General features: G+C 46.7%; 1 protein-coding gene across 1 annotated transcript in view; it reads right to left on the bottom strand.

The window, feature by feature from the left end:
• KCNG4 (potassium voltage-gated channel modifier subfamily G member 4) overlaps positions 1-23,704 on the bottom strand; it is a 35,192-nt gene extending 11,488 nt beyond the window's left edge. The window contains exons 1-2 of the mRNA XM_073605668.1: positions 22,985-23,704; positions 18,676-19,459 (exon numbers count right to left, since the gene is read on the bottom strand). Of these exons, the coding sequence (XP_073461769.1) occupies positions 18,676-19,425 (750 nt within the window). The 5' untranslated portion in view covers positions 19,426-19,459; positions 22,985-23,704. The remainder of the gene's footprint in view (positions 1-18,675; positions 19,460-22,984) is intronic.
• Positions 23,705-26,992: the final 3,288 nt, after the last annotated feature.

Genomic DNA, 26,992 nt, shown 5'->3' with positions numbered 1-26,992 from the left:
TGACACTTGGGGTCCAGAACAATGGCACACTGACACTTGGGGTCCAGAACAATGACACACTGACACTTGAGGTCCAGAACAATGACACGCTGACACTTGGAGGTCCAGAACAATGACACACTGACACTTGGAGGTCCAGAACAATGACACACTGACACTTGAGGTCCAGAACAATGACACACTGACACTTGGGGTCCAGAACAATGGCACACTGATACTTGGGGTCCAGAACAATGGCACACTGACACTTGGGGTCCAGAACAATAACACACTGACACTTGAGGTCCAGAACAATGACACACTGACACTTGGAGGTCCAGAACAATGACACACTCACACTTGGAGGTCCAGAACAATGACACACTGACACTTGGGGTCCAGAACAATGACACACTCACACTTGGAGGTCCAGAACAATGACACACTGACACTTGGGGTCCAGAACAATGACACGCTGACACTTGGAGGTCCAGAACAATGACACACTGACACTTGGAGGTCCAGAACAATGACACACTGACACTTGGAGGTCCAGAACAATGACACACTGACACTTGGGGTCCAGAACAATGACACACTCACACTTGGAGGTCCAGAACAATGACACACTGACACTTGAGGTCCAGAACAATGACACACTGACACTTAGAGGTCCAGAACAATGACACACTGACACTTGGAGGTCCAGAACAAAGACACACTGACACTTGGGGTCCAGAACAATGACACACTGACACTTGGAGGGCCCAAAAAAAGAATACGCTGACACTGAGGCAGGGCTGCTGTTAGAAATCATGGGGCCCCATACAGCCCACCTGACAGGGCCCCCCCCCCCCGGCCAAAAGTAACCAAGGACATAGACTTTTCAGTCCCTTTCTCTGCAACCTCAGCTGCACAGATGAATGAATAGGAAGCACTCTGAGGCTTCCTGCTCATTCACAAACAAGCATAATAAATACCGTTTTCTATGCTTCATAGTGATTGGTACCGATCGCTTACTGTGTTCATTCAGGAAAGGAAGGTGCCGGAAAATGATGCATTTACTGGCCCCTTCCCCCACTCTCCATCCTGAAACATCCCCCTGTGTGCCCACAGCAGCTGCCAGCGGGAAAGGAGAGGAGGGAAGCCGGCATCGCTGCGGGGGAAAAGGTCACACAGGAGGGCCCAGACAGCAGATGGAAGCAGCACATGTGCAAAAAAATTCCTCCTGCAATGCAGCAGGAGGGAGAAAGAGGAGAAGCTGGCAGCGCTGCAGGAGGAGGCAGAAGAGGATTGGTATCTGCAATAAGACAGTACAGCCCTCCTACTCAACAGGTGCCTGGGTCCCCCTTTAGAACTGATGGGGCCCGAGCACAGTACAGGAGGGCTGGCTGTACTGCCTTATCAGCGGCCCTGCTTGGAGGTCCCAGAACAATGGCACACTGACACTTGGGGACCCCAGAACAATGGCACACTGACACTTGGGGGCCCCAGAACAATGGCACACTGACACTTGGGGGCCCCAGAACAATGGCACACTGACACTTGGGGGCCCCAGAACAATGGCACACTGACACTTGGGGACCCCAGAACAATGGCACACTGACACTTGGGGGCCCCAGAACAATGACGCAATGATACTTGGCGGTCCAGTACAATGGCACATGGAGGTTCAGAACAATGACACACTGACACTTGGGGGTCCCAAGTCCTAGAAGAGTGTATGCTGGGGTGCTCAAGAACTGCAGGATGACACTTGGAAGCCCCTGGACAATGACACACTGTAAGGGGGAACTATGTGGACCCTGATGTAAAGGGGAACTCTGTGGACCCTGATATAAAGGGGAACACTGCAGACCATCCGTGATGTAAAGTGGAACTCTGATGTAAGGGGGTGTCTGGTTACCAGATCCCCCCTCTTCCTTACACAAGAGTTCACAGAGTTCCCCCTTACATCAGAGTCTGCAGGATTCCCCTTTACAGTACAAGGGGAAACTCTGCAGACCCTGATGTAAAGGGGAACTCTGATGTAAAATAAAACTCTGTGGACCATGATGTAAGAGGGAACTCTGGTGTAAAGGGGAACTCTGATATAAGGTGATCTCTGGTTCCTATAAAAGGCACCAAGTTGCGCCATGATGTCACCGTGCCCCAACTGGCTCGGAACTGCACATGCTTCACCGTGCCTGGCAGACTTCAGAACTGCACATGCACAGTTCCAAAGCCAGCCTGCAGCCATATTTTTTACAGGTGGCCACTGTCCGTAACAGACATTTACAGAAAGCTTGTAAATCGTCTGATATTTAAAAACTGTCGATAAATTTATGGACAGTTGGCAACCCCGAATGACACACTGATACTTTGGGGTCCAGAACAACGACATACTGACACATGGGGGTCCCAGAACAATGACATACTGACACATGGGGGTCCCAGAACAATGACATACTGACACATGGGGGTCCCAGAACAATGACATACTGACACATGGGCGTCCCAGAACAATGACATGCTGACACATGGGGGTCCCAGAACAATGACATACTGACACATGGGGGTCCCAGAACAATAACATACTGACACATGGGGGTCCCAGAAAAACTCACTGATGCTTGGGGGTCCCAGAACAATGTCACACTGACGCTTGGGGGTTTCAGAACAATGACACACTGACACTTGGGGGTCCAGAACAACGACATATTGACACATGGGGGTCCCAGAAAAACTCACTGATGCTTGGGGGTCCCAGAACAATGTCACACTGACGCTTGGGGGTTTCAGAACAATGACACACTGACACTTGGGGGTCCAGAACAACGACATATTGACACATGGGGGTCCCAGAAAAACTCACTGATGCTTGGGGGTCCCAGAACAATGTCACACTGACACGTGGGGGTTTCAGAACAATGACACACTGACTCTTGGAGGTCCAGCACAATCTCACACTGATACTTGGAGGTCCAGAACAATGACACACTGACACTTGGGGGTTTCAGAACAATAAAATACTGACACTTGAGGGTTTCATGACATATTGACACCTGGAGTTTCATCACAAAGACACACTGCCACTTGAGACACCGATATCTTGGTTATGGTGACTTAAGGTGGCGCGGTGTCACCATCTGTCTTGTAATCTGATCTGCTGCGCAGTGTTCACATTTCAGCTGATTTGGCATTCAATGACTTTATCTGCCGATGACTTCCAGTCACCTGGAGCATTGAACAATGTGCCGACGTCTTCAGAGACGGCTCTCCTCACGTCTCATCTTCAGCTTACGATGTGAATTTATTGCCGTTCGTTGGAGTTCTACGCTTGCGGCCAATACTGCAAAGATGAAATGATTCCGCCTGCCCTCCTCATTTTGCTAATAACAGAAGTTTTCAGTGTAGAAGAAATCCGCCAAGTTATCTGTCTCGGCGGACAGTCGTTGGCAGGGACGGCAGAGGATGTCACAAAGGATTTACCGCAGAGCGGGCGCAATAAGACGCATCAGATTATTACCAGCGAGAGTGAATGTTTACTCTCCCATCACTTTGTTTTATTCTGTTAATATGAGAATAGGAGATCGTTATGTGTGATATGAACCATTCCGAGCCTCCCGCAGTGACCATCACACCGGACGCGTGCCGCCGCAATGTTGTAGCAATTTTGGAAATGTTACCATTGACTTTTGACACAAAATAAACTATTACACAGAACTGAACAATCATCAGCGATTTGCCCTCCTGCAATTGTTTAGCAGGTTCAGGCAAAAAATCTAAATTGGGGTTCCCACAATCCCTCTCATTGGTGACTCAATTCAATTGGTTCTATTTTTTCACCAAAATGTTTTATCCTCTGGCTGATAAAATTAGAAAAATAAATAAAAAACCAACTGCTGGATATTGATTTAGTATGATGTTTTTATCATTTGCCAGGGGCATGGGTAGCTTCAGGGTTTGTCAGGGTCAGCTGTGCCGCTTTAAAATGTATTTCCCTCTCACGCCGTGGCAGGCTGGGCAGCCTATACATATGAAAAGAGAGAAGGGCCGCACACTGCCGACTTGATCCAAGTAAAAGTCCATTATTTCTCTAAAACCGGACAAACAGCACAGGGACTTGACAAAGTTAACGCGTTTCACACCAAAGAGCGCTTAATCGTGTGAAATGCGTTAACTATTTGTAAAGTCCCTAGGCTGTTTGTCCTGTTTTAGAGAAATGATGGACTTTCTTTACTTGGATCAAATCAGCGGTGTGCAGCCACTCCCTCTTTTCTTAGACATATACTGTGGTGAGCCGGGGTCTGCACCTGCCTGGGACTTGTTTGAGTATACACACCTAAGCTGTATATCTCTATTGAATAAACGTAAGCCTATATACATAATGACAATGGTAAGTTAGCAGCGGCATAAAGTGAAGATTTGCGCGCCACAGATACTAATACAGAATGCACGCGCTGTATGTCTACAATCATTGAAAACCTGTAATGCCCCGTACACACCAGCGTAAATTCCCCCAGCAAAAGTCCGATGAGAGCTTTTGGTCCGAAAATGCGACCGTGTGTATGCTCCATCGGACTTTTGCTGGCGGAATTCCAGCCAGCAAAAGATTGAGAGCAGGTTCTCAATTTTTCGGTCGGAAAAAGTTCCGATCTGAAATTACGATCGCCTGTACCAATTCCGACGTGCAAAATTCCTACGCATGCTCGGAAACAATTCGACGTGTGCTCGGAAGCATTGAACTTCATTTTCTCGGCTCGTCGTAGTGTTGTACGTCACCGCGTTCTTGACGGTCGAAAGTTCAGAGAACCTTTGTGTGACCGTGTGTATGCAAGGCAAGCTTGAGCGGAATTCCGTCGGAAAAATCATCCAAGATTTTTCCAACGAAAATTCCGCTCGTGTGTACGCGGCATAACAATCGAATCTCACAAGCGCAATTAAAGTATCTGATAGTTTGATAGTCCTTCGGAGGACACTGAGCTGGTCAATCCTCGACCACCCTCCTGTTCATGTCCCCACTTCAGGAGACCCCAGTGTACAGGTTCTGGTGCCCCACCAACATTCCCAATATGCTGCATCCTTGACAACAGATGAAGCTTCAGTCTCATTGTCTACTGTAGACTCCTTCTGGTGGATTCAATATTACCTTTATTACTGTTCTACTGAAGTCACAACTGTAGACATACAATCAGATAGACAATTTACTAACCATATCCACTTACAGGCACTTTCTTATTGCAGCAGCTATGCTGGGTTTCCAAAACATGACCGTGGAGTCCAAAAGGCACCTGAGTTAGACCCACTGCACTTCTTAAACAGCATTCGGTAACACACCTAGTCTGATACGCCCCCTTTCTGGGGTGACACGCCCCTTCTTATCGTACAAGCTGTGTTGAGGGGTGTGGCTGTTACTCAGCTCTGCCAGCACAGAGCACTGGAGGGGGAGGACAGAAAGCAGCATTTTTTTAATAAGAGAAAAGAAGAGAGTTTAGGGCATTTCTTGACAAAAATAAGTCAAAAATCATAATATGGGAGTACAGGACTGGGCATTAAAGGAACAGCAGCCCTTGCCCCATCAATGCCAACAGTCTGGCCACTGTGACCTGGTGACCAGGAACCCAAAGATGCCTTTTGCTTGGCTAGCTCCGCTTGTCCGTCAGAGGCCACCATGAGATCCCAGAGGGACAAAAAGTGAATTAACAATCCAGAAATGTACACACAGTCCTTGATAAGTACAGGACAATTAAAGCTGTCTGTAAAAAAATATCTGGAATAAAAATTGGTGTTTTTGCAGAAATTTGAGTATCAGTCTTCTAGGGGGGTCCCATTACACCTCAAATGGAAGAAGAAAGTGGAAGTAACGTTTAAAGGAAAAGATTTGTATATTTGCACATTGGCATTTATATCTGTATTATTGACAAAAGTGGTCACTATGGGGGAGGTGTATTATAGCACCGCACCAATATAAGAATTTTCCATTAAACTGAGTTATATCTTTTTGATATAATTGAGGTGGAGGCAGCTATTTAATAAAACATACCATAGCACAGGATTTATTTATTTGTATAGATGGAATAAATGATATCGGGGGGGGGGATAGTTGGGATTATCTGCCCAATGCTGTGATCTGCCAAAGAGCCTCAGAGTGAGAGGGAGTTTGCAGATAAGATGTCCAGATCACATACCAATTGGTCCAATCATTGCGATCTCTACATCCAATAATCACTGCCAGGTCATCAATATTCCATAACAGTGGTCTCCAAACTGTGGCCCGGAAGCCGAATGTGGCCCTTTACTTTCTTTTATCCGTCCCTTGGGGCACTATGTCATCCACTGACACCAACAATGAGGCATAATTCCTCCAATTGACCCCACAAAGGGGCAAAATTGTTCCCAATTACACCAACGATGGGGCCCAATTTCTTCAACTGACACCAATAATGGGGCACTATTCCTGCCAATGACACCAATTTTAAAGAAAAGGCACAATTCCACTAACACCAATGATTGGGCACATTTCCTTCCACTAAAACCAATGATGGGGCACTAATCCTCCCAATGTCAGCAATTATGGGGCACAATTTCCCCCACTGAAACCAAGGATGGGGCACAATTCCTTCCACTAACACCAATCATGGGGCACCATTCCTCCCAATAACACCAATTATGGGGCACAATTTCCCACATGACACCAACAATGGGGCACAATTCCTTCCACTAACACCAGTGATGGGGCACTATTCCTCCCAATGACATCAACGATGGGGCACTATTCCTCCCAATGACATCAACGATGGGGCACTATTCCTCCCAATGACATCAACGATGGGGCACTATTCCTCCCATTGACACCAACGATGGGGCAAAATTCTTTCCATTAACACCAATGATGGGGCAATATTCCTCCGAATGACACCAATTATGGGTCACAATGTCTCCCACTGACACCAATGATGGGGCAAAATTCCTTCCACTAACAGCAATGATGGGGCTCTATTCCTTCCACTGACACCAATGATGGGGCACAATTCCTTCCATTAACACCAATGAATGGGCACTATTCCTACCAATGACACCAATTATGGGGCACAATTTTTCTTACTGACACCAAGGATCGGGCACAATTTCTCCCACTAACACCAATGATGGGGCACTATTCTTCCCAATGACACCAATCATGGGGCGTAATTTCTCCCACTGACACCACAATCTGGTGATATTCCTCCCAATGACACCAACAATGGGGTATTTTCTAATCTGGCCCCCCTAATGTCTGAGGGACAATAAACTGGCCCTTTGTTTAGAAAGTGTGGAGACCTCTGCTCTATAACACTGCCAGGTCACCATTATTCTATAAATCACACAATTCTATTAAGCAATAAAGTAACAGTCACAATAAAATTGCTACAATCCCAATCAACTTCTTCATGTCACGTGACCAATGCCACGACCGTACAATGCCATGAGCGTATAACCTGATTTAACCACTCGCCTACTGGGCACTTCATGCCCAGGCCAATTTTCAGCGCTGTCACACTTTGAATGACAATTATGCGGTCCTCAGTACTGTACCCAAACTTTTTATAATTTTTTTTCACACAAATAGAGCTTTCTTTTGGTGGTAAAATACCTGGACTGTCCCTACAGACTGGGAGAATTGATGGCAGTGAACATAGCACCCCGGTGCTGTAAGACATCACCGGACATGAGACCGCTGGGAACTCTTCCAGATACTTCATTTTGCAGGGCTACAAATACGACCCTCCTGAGCGGTGGCACCGTGGCACAGGCAGTCCAGTGTGCAGCATTAGACAGGCCAGGTTTTCCGGACCTCCTCACACCGCCATTGGTGACTCTGTGTAGTATTATGCCCCGTACACACGGTCGGATTTTCCGAAGGAAAATGTGTGATAGGACCTTGTTGTCGGAAATTCCGACCGTGTGTGGGCTCCATCAGACATTTTCCATCGGATTTTCCGACACACAAAGTTTGAGAGCAGGATATAAAATTTTCCAACAACAAAATCCGTTATCGGAAATTCCGATCGTGTGTACACTAATCCGACGCACAAAGTGCCACGCATGCTCAGAATAAATAAAGAGATGAAAGCTATTGGCCACTGCCCCGTTTATAGTCCCGACGTACGTGTTTTACGTCACCGCGTTCAGAACGTTCGGATTTTCCGACAACTTTGTGTGACCGTGTGTATGCAAGACAAGTTTGAGCCAACATCCGTCGGAAAAAATCCTAGGATTTTGTTGTCGGAATGTCCGAACAAAGTCCGACCGTGTGTACGGGGCATTAGAGGCAAACAGACCTGCCAGCCCGCCTTTCCCTGGTTGGAGCCTCATTTACGGAATTTTGTCTTTGTGTGAGCCGAGGCCGGCGGGAGGATTTAGGGCTCATGAAAGAATAATCTCGCAAAAGACTGATGACTTGGATGGGAAATGGCTTTTCTATACTTAGAAACGTGCGGCTATTTTGCTGAACTGGATACTAAAGTGGACCTGTCATGGTTGGTTGTTTGTGTGAACCTCAGCAATTTTACAGAGAAGGGAGCTAAGAGCATCATGGAGGGGCATCCTGTTGAGGCCTCAATGCATGTCCCTCTGTCTGCAACCAGATGAATTTCCCCATCCAGTTGAGTTTATGGCTTCATGTGCAATTAAAAGTCTTCTTTGTGGGTGAGGAATAATCCTTTAAGAGGTCCTCCGCCCATATTATTTCCACATTCTATTAAGCAAGGATTTACTTAGTCATCACGCTTCTCTAAGCCTTAAAAAATATTGTGGTTTTGCCGAAACAGTCCCACATCCTGGCCCTCTGTCCCACTGATGCTGTGTCCAGGGTCGTGTCCAGGGATTACATCATCAACTTCATTTAAGTTACCGCACATGCACAGTTATTTAAAAAATGTATTAATTGTGGGCTTTGAGTTGGAGGTCCCCCCCCATATTTACAGGTGCATGACCAACCCATAAAGTGGATGTGATGTGTGGTCTCTACATGTTTAGAAATGGTCTCTGGGTGGGACCAACCCATAAAGTGTATGTGATGTGTGGTCTCCACATGTTTAGAGATGGTCTCTGGGTGGGACCAACCCATAAAGTGTATGTGATGTGTGGTCTCCACATGTTTAGAGATGGTCTCTGGGTGGGACCAACCCATAAAGTGTATGTGATGTGTGGTCTCCACATGTTTAGAGATGGTCTCTGGGTGGGACCAACCCATAAAGTGTATGTGATGTGTGGCCTCCACATGTTTAGAGATGGTCTCTGAGTAGGACCGACCCATAAAGTGTACGTGATGTGTGGTCTCCACTCTCTGGGTGGGACCAACCCATAAAGTGTATGTGATGTGTGGTCTCCACATGTTTAGAGATGGTCTCTGGGTGGGACCAACCCATAAAGTGTATGTGATGTGTGGTCTCCACATGTTTAGAGATGGTCTCTGGGTGGGACCAACCCATAAAGTGTATGTGATGTGTGGTCTCCACATGTTTAGAGATGGTCTCTGGGTGGGACCAACCCATAAAGTGTACGTGATGTGTGGTCTCCACTCTCTGGGTGGGACCAACCCATAAAGTGTATGTGATGTGTGGCCTCCACATGTTTAGAGGTGGTCTCTGGGTGGGTCCAACCCATAAAGTGTATGTGATCTGTGGTCTCCACATGTTTAGAGATGGTCTCTGGGTGGGACCAACCCATAAAGTGTATGCGATGTGTGGTCTCCACATGTTTAGAGATGGTCTCTGGGTGGGACCAACCCATAAAGTGTATGTGATGTGTGGCCTCCACATGTTTAGAGATGGTCTCTGGGTGGGACCAACCTATAAAGTGCAAGAATACAAATATTCTTCTAGGAAGCTTGCTACCCTCTTGTCTGGGTCCTGAGGAAGCCATTAGATGAAGCACGTTAACCATAGAGACAGCAGGCTAAAGACGCGTTTTACGCAACTATACCAGATGTATATATGATTGTGTGTATTTTTATTAATTATCTCGCCCATATTTTTTGGGACAAGAAGTTTAGAATTTTTATTGCGATTTTCTCTGGTTATAATATTTGTCTAATATTTTTATAATAAAGAATAACGCTATTTTATCAATACTGGTTTCCCTTGCTCTGGCTTTTTATAAACCGCCATTTTTTTAGGTTACTGGAGCGATCTCCGGTTTATATTTACCTTTTTCCAGTCTATAAAGTGGATGTGATTTGTGGTCCTCGCATATTTAAAGGTGGGGTTTAGGTGGGACCAACCTGTAATGTAGGCATAATGGTTGGCCCTACATATTTAGGGGCAGGGTCTGGGCAAGGCCAGCCTATGAAGTGTGTTTGATGTGGGCATGGCCACCCAGAAAGTGGGAGGGTGAATTGTGGACCATGGGTGGGGTTAACACTGTCTCGGGTTCTAGGATCCTAATATCAATATGTGTACTAAGCATATGTAAATGTTAATGCCCCTTTTTGTACTGATTTGTGCACAGATATAAATGAGGCTGAGCTGTGCACACTAACTTGGGGGAGGGGACTTCATGTTTCCAGAGTTATAAAGAGTCTTGTGACTCCTCTCAGCATTTCTTTCTGCTGCTCTACTAAATGAATTCACAGATTTCCAGAGGTGACCCCACAGAGCAGGAGTCACCCTAATTTGCCTCTTTTGGATGTCCTGAATCATCTCCTTTATAAGTTGCTGCGGCATCGATTGGAAATCCTCCAACCAGGAAATATTAATCCTCCGTCAGCCCAGATTAGTGTCCATTAATGTGAATTTACCATCCGCTGCCTCATTAAATGGGATTTTACACTCACATTAAGGGACGCGGCACAGAGATTCCGAATCCCTCAATGTGACGTCCTGGTTGGAAATGTGCGCTGCGGATCAGTGACAACAAACAGATTTATTCATGTAGATGTAAACTCCAACTGGATGACATTTATTTTATTCTGTGCCTCATCATAAACAACTGTCATTTATTTTTTATAAATGAATAAATCCTTGTTTTCATCTTTTTACCTCCTTTGTAACATCTCAGTACTGCTGATCTCCTGCAGCCTCTTTGCAGACATTTAGCCCCTTTCACACAAGATGGACTGCGCCTGCAATCCACTTGCTCGGCAGATCTGTCCGCTGATCCCTGCTGATCCCTGCTGAGCAGGAGGATGACAGGTCCGTGTCCGCTCAGCTTATGGAGAACGGACACAGACACAGCTCGCTCTCCTCTATGGGCGGTGGGATGTAAAGAGACCGCCTGTCTGTTTGCACCCGACTGCCATCCGATCCGAGCCACTGGACTGAAGGGGATCCTCATCCATCTCTTTTTAGCGGATCAGATTGGATGAAGGCGAGTGTAAACGCACACATGTCCGCTCCATAAAGTATAATGGAAGTTCAGATCGGATCCCCCTGAAAAACGATGAGGCAGACCCGATCGATCGGAACATCCATGTGAAAGGGGCCTAAGGGGGAGATTTACTAAAACTAGAACACGCAAAATGAAACCAATCAGCTTCCAGGTTTTTATTCTCAAAGTGTAACCACTAATGCCGCGTACACACGATCGGAATTTTGGCCCACAAAAGACCGATGAGAGTTTTTCGTCGGAAAATGTGACCGTGTGTATGCTCCATCGGACTTTTGCTGGCCGAATTCCAGCCAGCAAAAGATTGAGAGCATGTTCTTAATTTTTTCGTCGGAAAAGGTTCCTATCAGAAAATGCGATCGTCTGTGGCAATTCTGATGCGCAAAATTCCTACGCATGCTCGGAAACAATTCGACGCATGCTCGGAAGCATTGAACTTCATTTTCTTGGCTCGTCGTAGTGTTGTACGTCACCGCGTTCTTGACGGACAAAAGTTCAGCGAACTTTTGCGTGACCGTGTGTATGCAAGGCAAGCTTGAGCGGAATCCCGTCGGAAAAGCCGTCATATCTTTTTCCGACGAGAAATCCGCTCGTGTGTACGCGGCATTAAGGACCGAGCCTCATTCTGTGATGTGTTGTTTACAAGTTAAAAACATTTTTTTTTTTTCTAGATTACTTAGAACCCCCAAACATTATACATTTTTTTTTCTAACACCCTAGAGAATAAAATGGAGGTCGTTGCAATACTTTCTGTCACACCGTGGTGCGCAGCGGTCTTACAAGCGCACTTTTTTTGGAAAAAATTCACTTTTTTGAATTAAAAAAAAAAGACAACAGTAAAGTTAGGCCAATTTTTTTTATAGTGTGAAAGATAATGTTATGCTGAGTAAATTGATACCCAACATGTCATGCTTCAAAATTGGGCCCGCTTGTGGAATGGCAACAAACTTTTACCCCCTAAAAATCTCCATAGGCGACGTTTAAAAAATTCTACAGGTTGCATGTTTTGAGTTACAGAGGAGATCTAGGGCTAGAATTATTGCTCTCGATCCACCGATCGCAGCGATACCTCACATGTGTGGTTCGAACACCGTTTTCATATGCGGGCGCTACTCACGTATGCGTTCGCTTCTGCACGCGAGCTCGTCGGGACGAGGCGCATTCAAAGAATTGGCCTTTAAGAGCTATGTTCGGAAGTGACGTTTTGACGTCACTTCCGCCCTGCAATGGTATGGAGATGGGTGGGAGCCATCTTCCCCTCACTCGTCTCCATGCCTAGTAGGAAGAAGGATCCGATCGCCTCTGCTGCTGCCGACGGGGCCGGTAAGCAGCAGAGGGCACTGGAGCGCGGCGGGAGGGGGGCCCATCTCCCGCCGCCGATAAAAGTGATCTTGTGGCGAATCCGCCGCAGAGACCACTATTATCGGAAACCGGACCGTCCGCCGAAGAAAAGGATACCGGGGTTATGGCAGCTAGCTGCTGCCATAAACAAAGATATCCCTCTTCAAAGTTAGGATGTATATCGGTGTGTGGCGGTCCAGAAGTGGTTAATTGAAGAAGCTGATTGGCTACCACGTACAGCTGCACCAGATTCTGAGTGCCCCAGTTTTAGGACCGATTCACACCACAAAAACACACTGTAGATCCCTTCTGGATGCATTTCTGCATGTGCATTTTTGACGCGTTCCGGTGCGTTTTTGATGTGTTTCTGGATGCATTCCAGATGCTTTTTTTCTTCTTCTTTCCTGTTTTTTTTATTCACTGTACTGGGGTCTGATGCATTTTTTATGCGTTCCAGTGCATATAGGGCCAGTTCATACCACATGCGGTTCAGTATGTTTTTGTTCTGCATCAAAAACGCATGGAAAGGTTATATGGTTTTCAGTGGCATAGTTCACACCATTGCGGTCAGTTTCAGTTCTACCAAAAAAAAAAAGTAGAAGACGCTGCATTTTTCCTGCACTGGACTGTGCTGGAACGCGGTAAAACACAAAAGTGCACCGGAATGCACTGGAACGCATCAAAAACGCACCAGACCCCGGTGCAGTGAAAAAAAAAAATCTGGAAAAAAGAAGTTCAGGAGAACAGTTGGGAGACAGCGACAGAGTGTTGTCACCCTGTAACAGGAAGTGCCTGGACGATGACCTCCATGGCAGGATCGCCAGGCATTATTTTTTAACGAAAGCTCCAGATTTACAAAGAATAAAATGACTTTTGAAGGAGATTTTACTGATTGGGTTTCCATCTACTAACCTGCAGGATACAGAAATATGTTGTGGTGGAAGATGTTGTGTCACCTCCATTAGTTTCCAGTTGTAGTGTGATTTGATTGGTGATAAATCTGATACAATATACTGTCATCTGCTCTGTCTTTTGTTGGTAACAATGTATCATGTGATGGAAAAAAAGTCCGCTAATTTATTAAACGTAACGTAATGGCAGCTCCCCCCGGAGAATACAACCAATCACATTGCCCTTGGGGAATACAGCCAATCACATCGCCCTTGGGGAATACAGCCAATCACATCGCCCTTGGGGAATACAGCCAATCACAGCACTTTAATGTTGTGATATAAACACTTCAATAAAAAAAACATCTGTGATGTCATCGTCTGCGCTAAAGTTGGCCTTACACTATATAATCTAATTGTACAATCCCTAGACAATCTACTTCAAATCAATCTATCCAATTTGTAATAAATCAAGCAGGTCTTGGCTAGATCTAAGGGAGATTGTACAATCAGATTGTATAGTGTATGGTCAGATTTGGTTGAGGGATGATTGTTACGGAAAATAAAATGTTGTAAGGCTACTTTCATACTGGGGCATTGGGGGCATCTTTGCGGAGGTTTTGGGCGGCTAGAGGGGCGCTTTTAACCCCTGCTAGCGGCCGAAAAAGGGTTAAAACCGTCTGCAAAGCGCTGCTGCAGCGGCGCTATGCCAGCGGTTTGGCGGCATTGCCCATTGATTTCAATGGGCAGGGGAGCTTTAAGAGCGGTGTATTCACCGCTCCTACAGTGCTGCAAAGATGCGGTTTGCAGGACTTTTTTTGGCATCCTGCCAGCGCACCGCTCCAGTGTGAAAACACTCGGGCTTTCACACTGGAGTGAGTGGAGAATCCCAGCATGTTCTATTAACCACCCATAACCTGTGTTTGCCAAGCTGCTAGAGAACTACAACACCCAGCATGTCCTATTAGCCACCATAACCTGTGTCTGCCAAGCTGCTGGAGAACTACTACTCCCAGCATGTCTTATTAGCCTCTAATAACCTATGTCTGCCAAGCTGCTAAAGAACTACTACTTCCAGCATGTCCTATCTGCCACCAATATGTCTGCCAAGCTGCTACAGAACTACTACTCCCAGCATGCCCTATTAGCCACTAATAACCTGTGTCTGCCAAGCTGCTAGAGAACTACAACGCCCAGCATGTCCTATTAACCTCCAATATGTCTGCCAAGCTGCTATAGAACTACAACACCCAGCATGTCCTATTAGCCACTAATAACCTGTGTCTGCCAAGCTGCTAGAGAACTACAACACCCAGCATGTCTTTTTAGCCTCCAATAACCAATGTCTGCCAAGCTGCTAGAGAACTACAACACCCAGCATGTCCTATTAACCTCCAATATGTCTGCCAAGCTGCTATAGAACTACAACACCCAGCATGTCCTATTAGCCACCAATAACCTACATCTGCCAAGCTGCTACAAAACGACTACCCCCAGCCTATCCTAGCAGCCACCAATAACCTGCGTCTGTTCAGCTGTAGGAGAACTACAACTCCTAGCATGTTCCATGAGACTCTGAAAAGATGCTGGATCCTACAACCCAGACAAGCCACAGGCTGAGAATACATTTTTTTTTTTGTATAGAATTGAAGGTTCTGAGCTGGAGTCCCCCCAGGTAGCCGATAATCTCCCCAGGACTAACCCCATGCAAGGAATTCAAAAGATATCCCCAGATGGGGTCACCTGCCTTGGATATGAGATGTTTGATATGAGGGAAGATATGATAGGAAGAGGAGGATGGAGATGACTGAAGTGATGGGAAGATAGCTACTGGTTCCTTAACAGCGGAGTTCCACTTTAAAGTCAGTGTTTTCCAGCTCAATTCTGCCTCCTAGTGCCCAAACTTATAACGACCTGGCCTGAATACCTCATTATTAATTAGATTGGTATTAATTAATATTATTATTACATGTCAGTAATGAACACACACCATACATTGTTTTCCTTGTCATTTCTATCTGATCTCTGCTGGCGGTCAGCCCCGCGCCTCCACCACTCCTTCAGTGAGAATCCATCCAAGCTTTTCTGAGAAATGACATTCAGATCTTCCGGTGTCACCCATTTACTTCTGACAATTCCCCTTCCTAACCCTGTGTTATTTGCTACCACTCTACACCAGAACAATCTAAATTGCCCAGCGTGCTGGGAAATGTCTGTCATTATAGTTTATTCCACAAATCACAGTGAAGGAGAAAGTGCAGTAACTTACAGCAGAGAAATGATAAGTTCTGATTGGTTGTTCTGGGTTACGGTACATTGAACATCATCTCTGCACCTCTGATCATGTGTGTGGGGTCAGAACCTCCTGTGACCAATCCGGTTTCATAAGAACTGTATGAGCGAAGCGTAAATTCTGATTGGCTGCTCTGCGTCAATGATAGTGTTTGTGGAGAATGAAGCCCTAAGACCAATCGGGTTTCATATCAGCGAGTGATTTCTGATTGGTTGTTCTGGGTTATGGCACATTGAACATCATCTCTGTACCATCGATCGTGTGTGCTGGGTCGGACAACTCTGTTGCCAATTTGGTTGCATATCAGATGTATGAGCGAAGAGTGAATATTGATTGGCTGCTCTGGGCTACTGCACTTTACGCATGACTGTTTGCCCTAAACTGACCATACATGCGCTATCTGATTGTCCAATCTTCGTTAGGGTGACCAGACAAATTACAATCCAATTGTACAATCTCCTTTAAATTTACCAAAGTTTTTGTAAAATTTGGGATAGACCTAAATGATCCATTCAGGCCCCTTTCACACTTGTGCGACTTGGGACTGCAAAGTCGCATGACAAGTTGTACCCCATGATTTCCTATGAGTACCAATCATATCTGTGCAACTTAAAGTCGCTCTGACTTCAAGTAGTCCCTGTACTACTTTGGTCCAACTTTGATGTGAGCTGAGGTCCATAGACCTCAAGTTTACACAGGCATTCTCTGAAATTGCGGCAAAATCGCTGTAAAATCGCTGCAAAATTGCACAACTTTCAAGTCGTGGCAATGTGGAAGGGCAACTTTGACGCGATTTTGCCACGGTTTTGCAGCGATTTCATGGAACGTCTGTGAAAAACTTGAGGTCTATGGACCTCAACTCGCATCAAAGTCAGACCAAAGTAGTACAGGGACTACTTTGAAGTCGGTTTGACTCGAAGTCGCACAGATACTCATTGGAAATCATGGGGTACGACTTGTCATGCGACTTTGCAGTCCCAAGTCGTAGGACAAGTCGCACAAGTGTGAAAGGGGCCTTATGACGCGTACACACGATCGGACATTCCGACAACAAAATCCATGGATTTATTTCTGAAGGATGTTGGCTCAAACTTGTCCTGCATACACACGGTCACACAAATCTTGTCGGAAAGAACGTGGTGACGTAGAAGACGTATGACGAGCCAAGAAAAAGGAAGTTTAATAGATAGCGCGGCTCTTCTGCTTGATTCTGAGCATGCGTGGAACTTTGTGCGTCGGAATTGTGTACACACGATCAGAATTTACGACAAAGGATTTTGTTGTCGGAAAATTTGAGAACCAGATCTCAAATTTTGTGTGACGGAAATTCCTATGGAAAATGTCCGATGGAGCCTACACACGGTCAGAATTTCCGACAACAAGCTCCCATCAAACATTTTCCGTCGGAAAATCAGACCGTGTGTACGGGGCATTAGACTTATACCCTGTACACACAATCTGAAAATCGGATGACAGATCGTCCATTTTTTTTTTTTCATGCTGGTCGCATATCGAACCTGAAGAGTTTACTAAAGTTACGAAAATTCTCGTACAGAATAAAAAATCAGAAGTGATGTGATGTGTTGTAATTTATTTCCATTGTAGTTTCGGAAGACTACTGTACTGAATAAATGAAAATTGTACGATCTGGTATCGTACGAGAATAATTTTCATGCTTGTCCGATCGGATATATCGGAACTGTCGTGATCGGCTATCGAAAGCTCTGTACTAATGGTACGTTTATCGTACGATCGCCCTGAAAAGCGCTATTTTTCGTACGATTTTCGGATCTTCGGTGTATGGGCCATAAGGTGTACAGAGAACCCCCCCCCCCCCCACTTACATCAGATGTCAAGAGTCTCTCACCCTCCCTTAAATCATAGTGTACCCCCCTTACATAGGCGTGCGCACAGGGTGTGCCGGGTGTTCCCAGGCACACCCTAATCCCCCCATGCACATTAGTGTTATCGCTCTGTGTAGCAACAGGAACATGGGAAAGATCTCCCTCTTACCGGCTCTGCCATAAGAGAAGTGATTATCCTTTTCTCTTTCACTGTGCCAGCAGGGAGATCAATGTGCTGGGGTCATATATATGTAGATACATACACATGCATGTGTGTTTGAGCTTAAGGGTGCACACCCTAATGCATTAGGCTGCACACACCTATGCCCCCTTACCTTGTGCTGCTGCTGGGAGGAGGCTTGGGGTGGGTCTGGGAAGCAGAAAGTGCAGGGTCTGCAGGAGGACCAGAGGAGGGCTGGATTCAGTTGCTGGAGTCTGCTGAATGCTGAGATCAGGGAAGATGAGGGGGTGCTGTGGCTGTACAAAGAGGTGCAGAATATGTAGGAGGAGTTCTGTCCTCCTCTCTTCTGCCATCTGCTGAGATTCGGGGGGGGGGGGGGGGCAAAGAGGAGCCTCTCCGTAGCTACACAGAGAAGCACAGGATCTTAAGGAACAGTTCTGTCCTCCTCTCCTCTGCCAACTGCTGAGATTGGGGGGGCAAAGAAGAGCCTCTCCGTAGCTACACGGAGAAGCACAGGATCTGGAGGAGGAGTTCTGTCCTCTTCTCTGCTGCCAACTGCTAAGTCAAGGTGTAGCTGAGATTAGGGGGGTGCAGCAGCTGCAGGAGAGGTGTGAGGGCCATATGAAATAGCCTGGTGGGCCGGATTCTGCCCACGGGCCTTGTGTTTGAAACATGTGCTCTACACTGTTGTACAGGTTGTTTTATAGAGATTGTACAATTAGATTTTGTTGTGTGTGGTTACCTTCATGGTTACTCCCACTGTCCTCTACAAGGAAGACACAGTCACAAAGTACTCACCCTGTCCTCCTCCTCCCGCAGGTCCGGCATGGTGCTGATGCACAGGTTGATGGCGGTGGTTGCCACAAACAGGATGGACAGGCACGCAAACACTTTCCCTGGGATCCCGGACTGTGGATTCTCCACCATGTCCCGCAGCTTGTTCATACAATGTCCCATCTTGGAGGGGTCCTCCAGGACGCAGATAGTCTCACGGGTCCTCTGCGCCTCCTCCTGCTTCCGGATGTCCTCCAGATCCTCCAGCTTCTGGAAGAGTCTCCGCAGGCAGCAGCGCTCCAAGTTGGATTCCTCGATGCCCCAGTAGGCCAGCTCGTCCTGAAAGGATAAGGCGCACATCTCCCGCAGGAGGCGCAGCTTGCCAGCGGCCAAGAAGCTGACGATCATGCTGAAGGCGCAGGGGTTCCTATCGAAGAAGAACTCATTGGTGTCTTCATCAAAGTCATCGCAGACCTGGATGATCTCCTCGTAGCTGCTGCAGAACCTCAACCGACCCAGCCGGGTCATGGGAAAGTCGTCCAGCGTGCTCCATGGTAGAAGATACCTGTTGCCTCCAACGTTGATGATGATCTCACGTTTTAGGTTGGCTGCGTAGAGCTCGTCGGGGTCGTAAATCTGTTGAGCCCTCCGGTATCTCACCCCCTTCACTGGCTGGGAATCGACAGCGATGGGGAAGAATTGGTTTAGGGTACTGCTCGACGTATAGCTGAGGTTGCTGTAGTCTTGCTCGCTGCTTCCGGAGATTATAGGCATTGCTGCCGGCCAGATGTCGCTTCACATGGGTGACCTGGAGAAGACAGAAGATGATCATCAGAAAAGACAAGGGGGGTCATTATCAAGTCCGATGCAGCTCTCTGGGTCGGCAGATTTTACTTTATTTTTATATATATTTTTTAATGTAAACCCCAACTGGATGACATTTAGGGTAATATTTATAAAGTTACAAAAATATTTATCCAAACATTCACTGTTGGTGAATGAATAGGTTATTTAAAACACATTCACCAGGAAGATTCACCTAAACTGAATGTCGGATGTCCTATTTTATAAATGTGCCTTTGTGCACGGCGTGTCATAAACAGTCGTCATTGTTTAATAAAATCCTGTTTTTGCCCTTTTTAGTTCTTTGTTACATCTCAGTGCTGCTTTCTCCTGCAACCTCTTTGCAGCCACTTATGGTTGATTTACTAAAACTGGAGAGTGCAAGATCTGGTGCAGCTGTGCACCGAAACCAACCAATCATCTTCCAGGTTTTATTGTCAAAGCTTAAATGAACAAACTGAAGTTAGGAGCTGATTGGCTACCATGCACAGCTGCACCAGATTCTTCACCAGGGGCGGCCCGTCCCCTCCCCGCCCATCGCCGCCTCCCTTATCTATGCGTCCAGCCCCTTTCAGGACACCGGCGCATGCATTCCAATGTGGGGGGGGGTTCTTTTTTTGAATCACCAATTAAAGAGGAAGCAAACCCTGATGGGTTTACTTCCTCTTTGTTTCCCTGCAAAGGTAAAGCATAATGGGCTACTATGTATCGCATAGTAGCCCATTATGTGTCACTTACCTGACACAGGAGCCTGCGATGTCACCGCTGTCCCCTCTGCTATGGAGCGTCCATCTTCTTTACGGGTATCGTGGCTCCGGCACTGTGATTGGTGGGAGCCGCGATGACGTCACTCCCGCGCATGCGTACGGGAGCCGCCACTAACGGCATATCGCCGTTAGCAGCGGCATGCTCAGTGCATCTGCACGCCATTGCCTACGCCGCATGCGCTGTAGACAGCGGTGCCTGTCTTTTTGCAAATATCTCCTAAACCGTGTAGTCCGACAGCCCGTCCGACGGACTTTCGACGGACTTTCGAAGGACTTGCGGCAGACTTTCTAACGAACGGACTTGCCTACGTACGATCACACAAAAGTCCGACGGATTTGTACGTGATGACGTACACCGGACTAAAATAATGAAGTTGATAGCCAGTAGCCAATAGCTGCCCTAGCGTGGGTTTTTGTCCGTCGGACTAGCATACAGATGAGCGGATTTCTGGGTCCGGCGTAGTTACGACGTAAAGATTTGAAGCATGTTTCAAATCTAAAGTCCGTCAGATTTGCGGCTGGAAAAGTCCGCTGAAAGTCCGGGGAAGCCCACACACGATCGGATTGTCTCAGTATTTGGTCCGTCGGCGTCCGTCGGACTTTTGTAGATGAAAAGTCCGACCGTGTGTACGCGGCATAAGGGTTTACAACCACTTTAAAGCCAGAGGCTCTAATAGGCTTCATTATAAGGTGGGCTCAGGTCGCAGAGATTGTGCTCCGAGCCCACCCAGGTATGTTACAGCAGCGAACCAATATTCGCTGTTGTAACACTGATCCTCCTCCCAGCCAATCAGGAAGCGGGTTTTGACACCGGTCACCCGATTGGCTTGAAGGACAGGCGATCCTCGTCTCAAGGGAGGAGGGGAGGAGCTGGAAGCCACCATGGAGGAGAGGACTCGGAGCAGAGCCGCTGCACCACGCTGCCTGTCACCCGCCATAAAGGGGTAAGTGCCGGACCAACTGACAAACAGCGGGGAGGGTGGGCGCTGCTCGGGGGGGGTGGGTGGTTGTTTAAAGGCCCACCCCCCCAAAAAAAAAACAGCAGCCGCCACTGTTCTGCACACTCCAGTTTTAGAAAGAGTCAACTCCAGTTATGGCTGCATGGCATTTCTCAGGGCAGACCTCTTGATGGTGACAACAGTGGACTGAGCCTGAGTAATTTGTGTCAGCACGGCTCCTAGTCTCCACTGGAAGCCTGTGTGGCAGAATGACAACGTGATCGCAGTTAGAGGAAAGGGACAGAGTGTTGCCAGCCCAAATAACAGGAAGGGCCTGAATAAGGATCTTCATGGGAGGATCATCAGGGGCACATGTGACAAGGTGACAACACAGGACAAAAATAGGGAGATGGTTGTCACCCTATAACAAAAAGAGCCTGAACAAGGACCTTCATGGCAGGATCATCAGGGGCACATGTAACAGGATGACAACACAGGAGAAAAATATGAAGACAGTTGTCATCTGATAACAGAAAGGGTCTGAACAAGGACCTCCATGGTAGGATCATCAGTGGCACAAGTGACAACACAGGAGAACAATAAGCAGACAGTTGTCACCTTAAAGAACAAAGCTCCTGAACAGTGGACCATGCCTGGGTGATGTGTGTTGGCACTGGAAACCTGTGTGACACACAGAAGAACAATTAGGAGACAGAGACAGAGTGTTGTCACCCCACATAACAGGTAGGGCTTGAACAAGGACCTTCATGGCAGGATCATCAGGGGCACACATGACAGGGTGACAACAGAGAAGAACAACAGGGAGACTCTTGTCACCCTAACACAAAGTCCTTGAATAGGGACCTTCATGGCAGGATCACCAGAAATTGTTTTACTAAAAGCTGCAGATTTAAAAAGATTAAAGATTACTTTCGATGATATGCTGAAGATTATATGAGATTTTAGTGATTGGGTTTACATCAGTGTTACATAATTACAATCTCTTACATTAGGATATAACCACCTAAACATATTATAATAAAGTGAATGATCCCCTTCAATGTCTCTTTTGATTTTTCGTTTGATTTGATTTTTTAAATTAGATTTTTCATCATTTATTATCAGTGAGATGTAATAAATGTGAATATGATAGAAATACTGAGCCCCGGTACATATCACGGAGTTCTCTTCTTTGTCATATTAATAGAGGAAATAAAACATGAGATGTAAATAGCTCCTTCTGATTGATATATAGAGGAGAATGGAGATGGAATAAAGGAAAGCAGAGACGGGGACACTTTGTATATATGCATATTATACAGAAATATATATACACACATCTTTATAGAAGAATTATGATACTGGAATGGAACATTGATACATTATAAAATGTAACCAAAAACAAAAAAAACTGATTAGAGGTAAAATAATGAAAATGTCTCCGAATGATCAGAATGTGCTGCAGACGGTCCTCTGAGTCCAGGGACAATTCCAGGGACAATTCCAGGGACAATTCTCAGTTTTAGATATTGGACAGAGAGGTGGAAGTACAGAAGTGTTCAGGGTTTGTAATGAAATCCCCGAAATTGTAGAAATTAGGACAGGGACAGGTAGGGACCCCAGCCTAGGACTTCACAGGGGGACCCACAGACTGATGTCCCCAGATGGTCAGATGTTACATTCGATGGATCCCACCTGAACAGAACAACAACTTTGATACGGATAGACTGTGTCCTGAGAGAGACAAGGGAGAATTTGGGGAAGAAGTGATAAAGTTTTTCTTACCAGGATCCGCGTGCTGCTGCATCCTTCTCACCGCTCAGACATCTCCATCCTCCGCTTCTCTTCATCCGGGAGATGCTGGCTGCAGAACACACACTGACTGTACTAGACTCATCACTAGCAATGCAACCTCCTCCTCTCCCATTCTGTGACCTCCCCTCACTGGCTGCCTCTTCTCTGCCCCATCCCCATCCTTGTCTGTCTCTCTGACTCTCCTCTCCATCTACAACTCTTTTCCTTTCTCCCTCCTCCTCTTTCTTTTCTCTGTTTCTGCCTCTTATCTATTTTCTTTCTTTCATTTTTTCTCTCTCTCCCGCTCCCTCCTTCTATTGCATCCTATTTCTATCCCTCTATCCCTCTGTCTTTATCTCTCTTTCCACCTTTTTCTTTTCTTTCTCTCTCTCCCTCTCTCTCTTTCTTTTTCTTTTTCCCTCCTCCCCTGTCTTCTTCCTCTCTCCCCCACCTCTTTCTCTCTCTATTCTCTCTCTCTCCCTTCCTCTTCTTTCTTTTTCTCTCTTTATTTCTTTCTCTCTCTCTTTCTCCCCCCCTTTCTCCCACCACCTCTTTCTCTCTCCCTCCTCTATCTCACTCCCTCTTCCTTCTCTCTTTCTTTCTTTTTCTCTCTTCATCTCTCACTTTCTTTCTTTCTCTCCTCCCTCCTTCCTTTCTCTCTCTCTCTCTCTCTCTCTCTCTCTCTCTGTCTCTCTCTCTCTCTTTCTATTTTTCCTCCCCTATATTCTTCTTTCCCCCTCTCCCCTCCCCCTTTTTTCCCCACCTTTTTTCCCTCCCTCTTCTCTCTCTTTCCCTCTCCCTCCTTCCCTCTGTCCTTTGTCTCCCCCTCTCTTTCTCCCCCCCCCTCTCTCAGTCTCTCTTCTAGCCTCTCTCTCCCTTCTCTTTCCCTCTCTCTGGCTTTCTCTCTCTTCCTTCTTCTGTCTCTTCTCCCCCCCCCCCTCCTGACACTCTCTCTATCCCTTCTTCTGTCCTTTCCCTCTCCCCCTTCTCTCCCTCCTCCCCCCTATCCCTCTCTCTCCCTTCTTCTGTCCTTTCTCTCCCCCCTCCCTCTCTCTCCCCCTCCCTTCTCCAGCTCTCTCTCTCTTTCTCTCTCTCTCTCTCTCCCTTCTGTCCTTTCTCTCGCCCCCTCCTCTCTCCTACACTCTTTCTCTCTCTCTCCCTCCTCTCTCTCCTCCCCCCTATCCCCCTCTCTCCCTTCTTCTGTCCTTTCTCTCCCCCTCCTTATCTCTCCCCCTCCTTTCTCCAGCTCTCTCTCTCCCCCCTCTCTCCCTTCTTCTGTCCTTTCTCTAACCCCCTCCTCTCTCCTACACAATCTCTCTCTCTCTCCCTTCTTCTGTCCTTTCTCTCTCTCCCTCCTCTCTCTCTGCCCCACCACTCTCCCCCCCATCTCCCTCTCTATCTTTCCCTCCCCTCTCTCCCTTCTTCTGTCCTTTCCATCTCCCCCTCCTTCTCTCGCTCCCTCCTCTCTCCCCCCTCGAATATCTATCCACCCCACCCCCCCATCCCCCTCTCTATCTCTTCCTCCTCTCTCTCCCTTCCTCCATCCTTTTCCTCTCCTCCTTTCTTCTCTCTATCTCTCCCTAGTCCCCCCCCCCCACCTCTCCCTGTCTCCCCTCCCCCCTCCCTGTCTCTCTCTTTCTCCATATCTTTCTCTCTTCCTACTTCTCTCTCCCCCACCATCTTCCACACCCGTTCCCTTTTACTCTCCCTATCTCTCTCACCCCATCCTTCTGGCTTTCCATATCTTTCTCTCTGCTTTTGCTCCATATTTCTCTATCTCCTGTCCCCCCCCCCCCCCCCACTCCCCCTCTCCATATCTCTCTTTCTCTCCCCATCTCTTTCCCCCCCTCTCCAATCTATCCCCATCTTTAATCCCCCCTCCCATCTCTCTCACCCTCATTCTCCCACTTGTCTACTCCTCTTTAATTCCCCCATCTCTCTCTCTTTCACACTCTTTTTCTTACCTGTCAAGCCCTCTCTCTGTTCCTCCTCACCTGGCTCCCCTCCTTCTCCCTGTATGTTGCTCTCTGTATTAGGGTGCCCTCAGTCTATTCTGTGTCACATTCATTATTATTATAATGTGGTGTATTGAGGTCCCAGATGTCTCGTATGTTATGCTGGTACATTTGTGTGGATTTTCCGCCCGTCTCCATGTAGATCCAGGATATTGCCGTCCTCAGAGGGTAAATTACTGGTTGCCATCCTGAGCCAGGAATTGGTTGTAGGAAATCTGTGAAAATGATTTTACTATATTGTGATTGTAAACTACCTGAGCAGTGATACCCCTCCAACCCAGACCACCTTCACACCGAAATTTATATTATTTATACTATACAGTATGCTGTGTTCTACTGTGTCATAGATACATTCCAATATTGTTATAATGTAAGTCATCTCCTGAAAGCAATATTATGTGTAATATGGAGAGATGGTCTACTTTATTTAAGAGGGGCTGAGAGAAGTTCAGGAGCAGAGCATTTTCTACCATATAAAGCAGGGATCTCCGAACTCTCCAAACAAAGGGTCAGTTGACTATCCAACTATGGAGGTCAGACTGTGGCCAGTGGTAATAGAAAATGTGCTGGCGTCAGTGGGAGGAATTAGGCCCCATCCCTGATGTCATTGGGATGAATAGTGCCCGTCACTGTGAAGAATAGTGCCCCATCATTGTGTGTCAGTGGGAGGAATAGTGCCCCGTGATTGGTGTCAGTGGGAGGAATAGTGCCCCATCATTGGTGTCAGTGGGAGGAATAGTGCCCTATTGTTAGTATTAGTGGGAGGAATAGTGCCCCATTGTTGGTGTCAGTGGGAGGAATAGTGCCCCATTGTTGGTGTCAGTGGGAGGAATAGTGTCCCAAGGGCCAGATAAATTCAAGCAAAGGGCCGCAGTTTGGAGACCTCTGATTTACAGGGTCATGTTGCAGGTGTGATATCCTGGTGGTGGGTGTAATCAAAAAGTTAGAGTAAAGGTCAGGAGCAGATCATTTTCTGCCTTATTCAGGGTCATGTTGGAAGTTGGAGGTGTGATATTCTGGTGTTGAGTGTAATCAGAAAAGGTCAGAAGATCAGAAGCAGAGTATTTTCTACGATAGAGAGGGTTATATCAGAGATGTGATAGTCTGGTGGTGGGTGTAATCAGAAGGGTAGAGAGATGGTCAGGAGCAGAGTATTTTCTACCATAGAGAGGGTCATATCAGAGCTGTGATAGTCTGGTGGTGGGTGTAATCAGAAAGGTAAGGAGAAGGTCAGGAGCAGAGTATTTTCTACCATAGAGAGGGTCATATCGGAACTTTGATAGTCTGGTGGTGGGTGTAATCAGAAAGGTAAGGAGAAGGTCAGGAGCAGAGTATTTTCTACCATAGAGAGGGTCATATTGAAGCTGTGATAGTCTGGTGGTGGGTTTAATCAGAAAGGTAGAGAGGAGGTCAGGAGCAGAGAATTTTATATCTTATGGAGGGTCATGTTGGAGATGTGATATCCCCACGGTGAGTGTAATAAAAAAATGTAGAGAGAGGGTCAGGAGCAGAGTATTTTCTACCATATAAGGGGTTGTTTTGGAGGTGTAATATCTTGGTGGAGGGTGTAATCAGAAATGTAGAGAGAAGGTCAGGAGCAGAGGTTTTTCTACCTTATGGAGGGTCATGTTGGAGCTGTGATATCCCAGTGATGGGTGTAATTAGAAAGGTAAAGAGGTCAGGAGCAGAGTGTCTTCTACCTTATTGGGTGGCATTTTGGAGATGTGATATGCTGCCGGTGGTGAGTGTAATAAAAAGGTAGAGAGAAGGTCAGGAGCAGAGTATTTTTTACCTTATGGGGGGTCATGTTGCAGGTGTGATATTCCAGTGACGGATGTAATCAGAAAGGTAGAGAGAAGGTCAGGAGCAGCGTATTTTCTACATTATGGAGAGAGGAAATTAGGTTGGTAGGTCTGTATAACACGACCAGTTAGTTTGTGGTACAATCAGTCTAGTTATATTATTCCTGGAGATAGCAATGAAT

This window comes from Aquarana catesbeiana, linkage group LG11 (genome assembly GCF_042186555.1).
Source record: "Aquarana catesbeiana isolate 2022-GZ linkage group LG11, ASM4218655v1, whole genome shotgun sequence".
NCBI classification, from domain to species: domain Eukaryota; kingdom Metazoa; phylum Chordata; class Amphibia; order Anura; family Ranidae; genus Aquarana; species Aquarana catesbeiana.
The sequence above is the reverse complement of the archived record's forward strand: the minus strand, read 5'-3'. Positions and strand labels throughout refer to the sequence as shown.